Genomic DNA, 10,826 nt, shown 5'->3' on the forward strand with positions numbered 1-10,826 from the left:
AAGGACAGGTTGTTAGACAAGGCAATGTGCCTTAAACCTTTATCCTTGTAAAATAAAGTTCGTTCGTTCGTTCGTTCGTTCGTTCGTTCGTTCCTTTTGGAAGCCCCTCCCGCTCATACACTAGGTCAAGCCCTGAATGATAACCATTAACATGATAACTGACAGTTTTAATTGCCTCTTGCCGCCTTCCTTGTAAAGAAATTTGTACATAATCCATCACAGATCCGTCTCGGCGTTGTACTTGCCCTAAAGGGAGCCTTTCACTTGAACACCTACCACACTGTTTCTCTAAGTCGGAATTTTGTTACAATACGTATTATTTCCTTATTTACACTCATGTGAACGATTATTCTTAAGCTGTGCGCGCTTCACAAAAAGCATTAGTCCCGTGTCAGTTACCTCAAACACTGCATTTAGCACTCGCTGGATTTAAATTTCCATACCAGAACTTTGATTTATCATGAGCAGGAATTAAGTTGGTAAACGAAATAGCAAAGCAGTTGGGATGGCATATAGTACAACCTAGCTACCAAGAAACAAACAGCCAAAGGCATGAAAGTAAATTGAATAACAGCTGAGATGGCATGGAAAATAAAACAGTATAAAGTCTTAGAATATTGACCTCTTTTTTTCTCTCGTTGAAATTCTTGTTTAAAGCAGACCCACTAGTGTGCATTCTGTTTACACCGTGAGGTCGTACTTTCAACATATCTACAAGGAAAAGAACTAAAGACAGAAAAACTTTACAAATACAATAAAATATGCCCAAAAAAGAAACACAACCAGCCATAACGACAAGTGCCAACTAACCGAAAGGTTGAACCTAAGCTGCTCTTCAGGTCTTTCACTGCTGCCTCCATTTTCCACGCTGTCCGTCGTCGATTCATGGTCTGTCGACTTCTTGCTGTCACGAGGCGCATTTTCATGCAGTTCGCACTCCTCCTCATCCAGGTTTTTAGCAGGTATCTTGAACATACACCTTGTTTTGTTCCATACACTTTCGTTTGATCAAACATACGTTTATTAGAAATAATTTCGATCATAAAAATTAAAACTGTACAACAAAATGTCAAATCCCATTCTCCTCCTTCACTTCTACATCACGTTCAAGACATCTCCCATCATCAACAAACATCCATTACGTCATCCCTAAACTCATAGCTCAATTCACATAAGATTTAAAACATTATGTGGGAGTTATCAGCAGTCACTTGTCGTGTAACAGCTGACACGTAAAGAGCGATAACTTAAATCATTTCTGATGATTACTGGTATTTGTCACCTGTGAGATCTCAGGGGTTTTGTTCAGGTAGATACGTGAATTTGGATCGAAATCGGAGGCCGCTCCGTCTGTTAGGCCGCCATTTGCATTGACGTCGAGAGACGGAGCTGTGATGTCTTTGGAATTGAGGTCAGCCGCTTTTTCGTACCCGTTGTCCCGGATGTAAGTGGGGTTAATATCGCTGGGATCTTGGGAAGGTGTTTGGGAGTGAGAATTTCCCTGTTTGTGACGCCAGGAAGAGGACCTCAGGGTGTTGATGTTTTCATAGGCTGCGTTGTGGACCTCCGCTACCACATCGTCTGCACAGAACGAAGTGATGATTTTAAACAGAAACATTTAATTGGCAAGTTTGTGACAGTCATCGTCTCTCTGACCACACTTAATATAAGCTTAGCTTGTTGTGTGGTCACAAATGTCTGTATCGCATATACATGCCACCCTGTATTTCTTTAATAAAATCTTGTTTAAACCAATCGGAGAAAGATATATTGCTAACTTTAAATAAATCAAGAACAAAACAACAACAACAACAACAAACAAGTCGCGTAAGGCGAAATTACAACATTTAGTCAAGCTGTCGAACTAACAGAATGAAACTGAACTCACTGCATTTTTACAGCAAGAGCGTATACTCGTAGCATCGTCAGTCCACCGCTCGATGCAATGGCAGTGAAATTGACAAGAAGAGCGGGGTAGTAGTTGCGCTGAGAAGGATAGCACGCTTTTCTTTATCTCTATTCTTTTTAACTTTCTGAGCGTGTTTTTAATCCAAACATATCACATCTATATGTTTTTGGAATCAGGAACCCACAAGGAATACGATGAAATTGTTTTTAAATCGATTTCGGAAATTTTATTTTAATAATAATTTTTGTATTTTTAATTTTCAGAGCTTGTTTTAATCCAAATATAACATATTTATATGTTTTTGGAATCAGAAAATGATGAAGAATAAGATAAATGTAAATTTGGATCGTTTTAAAAAAATTTTTTTTTTTTACAATTTTCAGATTTTTAATGACCAAAGTCATTAATTAATTTTTAAGCCACCAAGCTGAAATGCAATACCGAAGTCCGGCCTTCGTCGAAGATTGCTGGGCCAAAATTTCAATCAATTTGATTGAAAAATGAGGGTGTGACAGTGCCGCCTCAACTTTTACAAAAAGCCGGATATGACGTCATCAAAGATATTTATCGGAAAAAAGAAAATAACATCCGGGGATATCATTCCCAGGAACTCTCACGTCAAATTTCATAAAGATCGGTCCAGTAGTTTGGTCTGAATCGCTCTACACACACACACATACACACACACACACAGACAGACACACATACACACACACACACACACACACACACACACACACACACACACACACACACACATACACCACGACCCTCGTCTCGATTCCCCCCTCTACGTTAAAACATTTAGTCAAAACTTGACTAAATGTAAAAAGGAAGAAAAGAAAAGATAAGAAAGGTCAGCTTTTGGAACGTTTACGTACAAACGAAACGAACCATTCACAAGTGTACTTCGAGTTATAAGTTTTTAGAGTGAACAAACAAGATACCCGACTGACAAGTCCTGATGTTAAATGGTGCTGAAAATTACAAAAGCAATGACGTTGAAATGACAAAAATCAAGAATTGGTCATTTCGCTTCTTTCCTTTTTTGAAAGAAGCAATATCTAAGTTCCAAACTAAGTGATCACCCTTCATTAGTATGTGTCGGTTGTGTATCTTATTCGTCCAAATAAAAGACCAAGAGGTCGAGGTTCTAGTGTATGTCTAGTTTTGTCTATAATTAAAACTGAAAGTTCCGTAAATTAAACAGAAATTCATATGAGTCAAGAGAAACTTTTGAAACAAACAAAAAGATATACGCTTTCATGTATATTTCTTGTTCTTCTAAGACACGACGCTCACCTGCACATGTGCACAAGCGCAAACGCATTTATGCAATACCCACACGCACACGCACGCACACGCACACACTCACGCACGCACGCACGCACGCACGAACACGCACGCACGCACACATGCACGCACACACACACACACACACACGAACACACACACACACACACACACACACACACACACACACACACACACACCACCGCATCATCCAACACCACCACACACCAGACAACGTATTTCAAGCGTTCCTTCCTTCCCACAGAACAGTGGATTTAGCTATATTATAACAAAAAGAACGTGTTTTTTGTTGAACACAAACATAGCTGACCTTGTTTCTGTTGAGTCTTGGTCTTTTCCAAGCGTCGTTTTCCTGAAACCAGTACAGGTGTTATATTATAGAGATGACACGATGTCCTATTTCAAAGGCTGCCATATTCGTAGCGTTCATTAATTAATTCATATTGTTTACATGTGCCAATAATGTTATAAAACTGTACCTAAGGGGATATAATAACGATTGGCTGTAGCTTTCGAACACAGAAAAAATTATTTCAGTATTGCAAAGTGGTGTTGATAGTGTCGAATGTAAACAGTCTCAAACGCCATCTTTGGTTTACGAAACGTCACGAAGTGACGTCAACGGTCTAAAAATAGCCTAAGTCCTGGAGAACTGTTGCTAAACAATGCAATAAAGAATTAATTATTTCTCGTAATTGGTAAGGACTTCCAACCTAAAACTTTGCAGGAAGCTTAATTTATACATCCCCGCAACGATGGGAAAAGCCCTGGAAGTAATTAAACTAATTAAATAGGACTATGTCAGCCTTTTTAACTGACATAAGTAATTCCAGGAGAATTTGGACTCCTAGCTAATGGGGGCACTGTAGGAGGGCATACGCTTGCATATTCATATGTTTATTTAAAACAAATTAATAATACAATTGTGTATTGCTTCACGGTATAAAGTATTGCTTCAAAGTCTCATAGGCCTAATTCAAAATAAAATACTGAAAACCTTAAACAATATTTAGAAAAATATATAAATATTATCATCATTTAAATAGTCATCAACGTCATCGTCATTGTAGTCGTCGTGATCATCTCTGTCATCATCGTCAGCATCCTCACAGAAAAGAAAAGACTTACTTCGTCGCCAAAGACAGAAGACGACGACGCCGACGACGACAGCTGTCACGACAGCAACGACAACCACGACACAGGCGATCAGGGCTGCGGTAGATAACCCATCCTCATCTAGTGCATTCGAGGCATGAGTTGCGTCCCTGTCACCTGCAAGAAATACCGATCTCAAAATGATCACGTTTTATAGTCACAGAGGCGTAATGAAAAATAATGTTGTCTCTTTCTATGGTTTCTCCAAATCTCTTTAAAAGAACTTTGTATGGAAACAAAACAGAAAAAAAGTGCGCCAAAATCAGCACAGGCGGAAGAGGGGTGTTCAAATACGTATGTGCTTTGGGTGGAGGAAAATGACGCAGAAAAAAGGTAAGAAAATAACAGTAACTCCTTAAATGCAATATTTATCGAGGCCAATTTATTTTGTTTTGCTTCTTGATTTGGAACGACAGCGCTACATACCCTCTGTCGATGTTGAAACAAACGTGGACCCTTCTGCCTCTGCTGTTGTGACAGTCGGTGTAGAGGTGGTGGCTGATTCGATTTTCGGGCCAAATCGTTCAATTGTTGATGCTGTTGTTGTCTGAGTGGTGAACACAGTTGTGACAGCTGATGATGCAGTCAGTTTTCCTGTTGTTGTTGGAGGTGGTGTTGTTGTCGTTGTTGATGTAGCTGTTTTATGTGAAAACCAGTCATATTGGTTGAAAGTATATATACAGTTTCACTATCGTATGAAATAAACACGCCTACTGATCTTATTAACGAATGTAAGTGTTCCTCATGTTACAATCTAACAAATAAGTATACATAAACAAGTCGCGTAAGGCGAAATACTACATTTAGTCAAGCTGTCGAACTCACGGAATGAAACTGAAGGCACTGTATTTTTTCACCAAGACAGTACAGCTTCGTCAATCCCCGCGTGAAGGAAATCGCTCACCTTCCACGTGCAAAACGTAGTGATATTGACACGCCAGATTAGCGCGGTAGCGTATTGTGCTAAGCAGGAAAGCGCGCTTTTCTGTATTCTTGTTAACTTTCTGAGCTTGTTTTGAATGTTTGTTTGTTTGTTTTTGCTTAACGCCCAGCCGACCACGAAGGGCCATATCAGGGCGGTGCTGCTTTGACATATAACGTGCGCCACACACAAGACAGAAGTCGCAGCACAGGCTTCATGTCTCACCCAGTCACATTATTCTGACACCGGACCAACCAGTCCTAGCACTAACCCCATAATGCCAGACGCCAGGCGGAGCAGCCACTAGATTGCCAATTTTAAAGTCTTAGGTATGACCCGGCCGGGGTTCGAACTCACGACCTCCCGATCACGGGGCGGACGCCTTACCACTAGGCCAACCGTGCCGGTGTAGGATCCGGTCCGGTCCCCCCTCTGAAGTAGTCCCCCGGGGGACCAATTCGTGGCAAAAACTGCTCTATAATGGTCCCCCCTTAGACATCCAGCCTCGTTTTTACATTTAGTCAAGTTTTGACTAAATGTTTTAACGTAGAGGGGGGAATCGAGACGAGGGTCGTGGTGTATGTGCGTGTGTGTGTCTGTCTGTGTGTCTGTCTGTGTGTGTGTGTAGAGCGATTCAGACTAAACTACTGGACCGATCTTTATGAAATTTTACATGAGAGTTCCTGGGTATGAAATCCCCATACGTTTTTTTCATTTTTTGGATAAATGTCTTTGATGACGTCATATCCGGCTTTTCGTGAAAGTTGAGGCGGCACTGTCACGCCCTCATTTTTCAACCAAATTGGTTGAAATTTTGGTCAAGTAATCTTCGACGAAGCCCGGGGTTCGGTATTGCATTTCAGCTTGGTGGCTTAAAAATTAATTAATGACTTTGGTCATTAAAAATCTGAAAATTGTAAAAAAAAATAAAAATTTATAAAACGATCCAAATTTACGTTTATCTTATTCTCCATCATTTGCTGATTCCAAAAACATATAAATATGTTATATTCGGATTAAAAACAAGCTCTGAAAATTAAATATATAAAAATTATTATCAAAATTAAATTGTCCAAATCAATTTAAAAACACTTTCATCTTATTCCTTGTCGGTTCCTGATTCCAAAAACATATAGATATGATATGTTTGGATTAAAAACACGCTCAGAAAGTTAAAACGAAGAGAGGTACAGAAAAGCGTGCTATCCTTCTTAGCGCAACTACTACCCCGCTCTTCTTGTCAATTTCACTGCCTTTGCCATGAGCGGTGGACTGACGATGCTACGAGTATACGGTCTTGCTGAAAAATGGCAGCTACTTGACTAAATATTGTATTTTCGCCTTACGCGACTTGTTCTTGTTACAATGTTAGTAATGTTACCAGCAATTTCAGAGAAAAGAAAGGAAAGAATCAGAGACTGGTTTCATTTCTTCTTATCAGTATTTATTTATTATTCATTTTATTTCATGTGATTTTTCTTTTGAACGGCATTATAAATCAGATCTATTTTATTTTCTGCAAAATATAGTCAAACAAAGAGATTGCTGTCTGTGCACTACATAATACCGGACGAAGATATAGATTGAAAATGGCTTGAATGCCTAAGAAAAACGAGGCTGGATGTCTAAGGGGGGACCATTATAGAGCAGTTTTTGCCACGAATTGGTCCCCCGGGGGACTACTTCAGAGGGGGGACCGGACCGGATCCTACACCGGTTTGTTTTGAATACAACCTATCATATCATCTATATGTTTTTGGAATCAGGAAATGATAAAGAATAAGATGAAATCATTTTTGGATCGATTTCTTAAATTGTAATCGTAAGACTAATTAATCTATTTTCGTTAATTGTGATCACATTTTAAGAGTAAACATGGCATATGTATATATTTTTAGATTCAGAATGTGATGAAGAATACGATGCAATCAATTTTAGGTCTGTTTGCGAAAAATCGATTTTAATGACAACTTTAATGAGCAAACTCATCAATTAAATTTTAAGCCTCCAAGCTGAAATGCAATACCAAAGTCTGGGCTTCGTCGAAGATTACTTGACCAAAATGTCAACCATATTGGTTGAAAAATGAGAGCGTGACAGTGCCGCCTCAACTTTCACGAAAAGCCGGATATGACGTCATCAAAGACATTTATTTAAAAAAAAGGGAAAAAAACGTCAGGAGATGCCATACTCAGGATCTCTCATGTCAAGTTTCATGAAGATCGGTCCAGTAGTTTGGTCTGAATCGCTCTACACACACACACACACACACACACACACACACACACACACACACACACACACACACACACACACACACACACACACACACACACACACACAACTTGTCTAAATGTAAAAAGAAGAAGAAGGAGAAGAAAAAGTTATGACGATGATGATGATGATGATGATGATGATGATGATGATGATGATGATGATGATGATGATGATGTTGGTGATGATGATGATGACGCCGACGACGAAGATGACGTCGCCGACGATGATGACGATGATGCTGGTGATGACGATGACGATGATGATGTTTTAGTCTATATTACTGTCAGTCATCCTCAGGTAGCATTTGTTAGGGACGACGACGACGACGACGATGACGATGATGACGACGAGAATGATGATAATGATGATGATGATGATGATGATGATGATGATGATGATGATGATGATGATGATGATGATGATGATGAGAATGAGGATGAGGATGATAATGATGATGATGATGATGATGATGATGATGATGATGTTGACGACGATGACGACGACGATGATACTTGTTCTAGTCTGTATTACTGTCGGTCATCTTGAGGTAGCATTTGTTCGGGGCCTTCCCATCCAGGCTGCACTGAATAATCCCGTATTTCTTGTCATCCGGCAGAGCGCTCCAAACCACCTCAACGCTCGTGTAGGCATTAGGCAGTGTGTGGACTGTGAGATACGGCACTTTGCTCTGGCAACTGGAGGGTAGGAGATTCCGTGACAGCAAGACGCAGTCGTTGACGACAACATCAGTTTGAGCGTCTTGCAAAGACAAAAAAGTCCAGGTCACGTTTTGCGTGGTCTCCGTGATTTCACACGTGATGTTGCTCGGTTCGCCGGGTCGGACTTCGATGGTTCCAACGCCGTTGCATTGCTGAAGACTTTCTGCTGAAACTGAAAGTAAAATTAAAGAAATGTTGACCTAATATATTCACTGCGTATTAAATCACATTGGGATGGTTGAACATGACTTATGGCTACATACATAAAAATAAAATACAACAAGACATAACTGTAAACGCACAGAAATTCGTGAGTACAAACACTGACGAACTCAAAAAAACCAGAAGAAACAGACAGATACAGAGAGGGACGGAGAAACAGACACACGGTACGTGAATAAAGGTCTTACCTGCCAACGATGTGCTTGCATGGACACGCAGACACAGATAGTTATACACAGACACACACAGACATAGCGAAACACTCGGAGACACCAACACAAACCTACGTGTGGAGTAACCCGCACAATTCTGTCTACAATTCTTTCATTCTCACACACAAGCGTTTGTTCTTTCACGGCGGCTTTTATGACAGTAATACGCAGAATCGTGTTCCAAATCCCCTGATTCCACCAGCACGAATTCAATCTGTATTGACACACAGACGAAATATGTACAATTATATACCTGTTATTAGCTGAATCCAGCACACGACAACAAAACCTATCAACAAAAACATCTTTGTCTTAACACAAAGCTTGCTCTAAACGTCGTAAACCAGTCCTCCCCAAAGAACAACTGCAACCGACTGAAATATTCAGCTTTTTCAAGCCGTGAAAAATAGCAAGTTTCCAAAACACCTTCTTTGTGCCCAAATGAATGACACCTCGTAGTGCAAACACACCGCGCTGTATAAGTGTACAAGTGTTACTACAGCGAGATGATAGGCGTGCGAAACTGGAAAAATGTAGCGCCCTTCAATGAAAAGAAACACTTTCCTCTCCTTTTGCGTTCTTTCCAACATTTCTTTTGAATTATTATCAACATTTGAAGAGATGGGAAGAAGATGAAATAAGATCTCATCTGACACAGAGGGTTCCTTCGAACAAGTTGTTTGGCTGTCTAAATGGTCGGGGGAAAAGTCAAACATGCAGGAGCCCTTTCGTGGGAGTTGTAGCCTTGGAACGCAGATCAAAAACTTAAGCAACAGTGGATGTGCAACGGTTGCAGATATTTCAATTTTTTTTTATTGCGCGCGTGGTTTTTCCTCGATTTTCATATATCAGTTATGGCAGTATAGTGACCGTTTGATTAACTGGGGATGTCTTTGTTCAAATCCAAGGGCATTTCAGAAAGCATTAAGGCCCTGACCGTAATGAAAACCTTTGAACGAGGAAAATATGTGGACAGGCTACTCTTTAGTGTTAAACTTTCCAAAAGAAATAAAAATCGACATACACTCGGGCGAACGGATGAAGGACAGACAACAATGAGGAACAATGAGTGGGGTGTGTGGGATGGGGGTGGTGGGGGGCAGCGTGGGGGTGAGGCTTAGGAGTGGCGTAGAAGAGAAAATAAAATCGGGGGGAGGGGGAGGGGGGGAGGGGGAGGGGGTGAAGGATTGGGAAGTGGCTGGTGGTTCTCTATTAGCAACAAAAGCGGAATTTCTAACAACGACCGCAGTAATAACACAACCGTTTTGTGCCGCTACCGGAACCGGTTTGATTCCAATCCCAATCTGGTCCCGATGACGAACTCGATTCAAACAGCTTTAATCGGGTCTATATCTGGTCTGCTTTGATCTAGTCACAGTTTAGTTATAGCAAGGTGCCGGCTTAGTGGGTTCACTTTACAGTCTATTTTGACTGAAGATCTTTACTTGTAGTCCTGATTTAACTTTAATTGCGTCAAGAATAAATAATGGTGTGGGTGAAGCAACAAAGGGGAAGAAGCAAGACAGATTAAAAAGTCGTTTGATAAAAGTTTTCTATCATGCAGTCAAAGTTAGACTGAAACCAAAACTGAAGACCGAGAATCCAGAGGGAGGTGAGAGTTTTTGTGTGTGTGTGTGTGTGTGTGTGTGTGTGTGTGTGTGTGTGTGTGTGTGTGTGTGTGTGTGTGTGTGTGTCAGTGTGCGTGCGATTGTTTTATGAGGTCTTTTAATGAGGTCATATCTTCCCGTTCAGAAAAAGTTGAGGCGCATTGTCAAGGAATGTTTTTGTTGGGATGGAACTAATCTGTTGTGTTGGTGTCTGCTGTGTGTCTTTCACGCACTCAGCTACACACTCACGTTACACACTCAGCTACACACTTCCTCTCACAGATGCATTCGGGAATCTCACCACAAAATACAAAGTAAAACTTGCAGAAATGTCACTATTGAAGCATAAATATAAACAAACTAAATCATGAATGAATAATTCAAAAGAGAACTTCCACACAATGACACACTCACTCTTGCATCTCTCTCTGCGAGCACACACTTGGCAACACATAAACCGTTCCGAAGTTCGTCTTCGTGTAAGTCCAC

At 40.5% G+C, this 10,826-nt stretch overlaps 1 protein-coding gene across 1 annotated transcript in view; it reads right to left on the reverse strand.

Moving 5' to 3' along the window:
- The window catches only part of LOC138973125 (uncharacterized), a 10,602-nt gene extending 1,471 nt beyond the window's left edge, over positions 1-9,131 (reverse strand). Inside the window, exons 1-7 of the mRNA XM_070345788.1 lie at positions 8,984-9,131; positions 8,109-8,468; positions 4,805-5,014; positions 4,352-4,495; positions 3,534-3,575; positions 1,283-1,581; positions 811-966 (exon numbers count right to left, since the gene is read on the reverse strand). Coding sequence (XP_070201889.1) covers positions 811-966; positions 1,283-1,581; positions 3,534-3,575; positions 4,352-4,495; positions 4,805-5,014; positions 8,109-8,468; positions 8,984-9,035 — 1,263 coding nt within the window. The 5' untranslated portion in view covers positions 9,036-9,131. The remainder of the gene's footprint in view (positions 1-810; positions 967-1,282; positions 1,582-3,533; positions 3,576-4,351; positions 4,496-4,804; positions 5,015-8,108; positions 8,469-8,983) is intronic.
- Positions 9,132-10,826: the final 1,695 nt, after the last annotated feature.

Source organism: Littorina saxatilis, linkage group LG8 (assembly GCF_037325665.1).
Source record: "Littorina saxatilis isolate snail1 linkage group LG8, US_GU_Lsax_2.0, whole genome shotgun sequence".
In the NCBI taxonomy this organism is placed as follows: Eukaryota; Metazoa; Mollusca; class Gastropoda; order Littorinimorpha; family Littorinidae; genus Littorina; species Littorina saxatilis.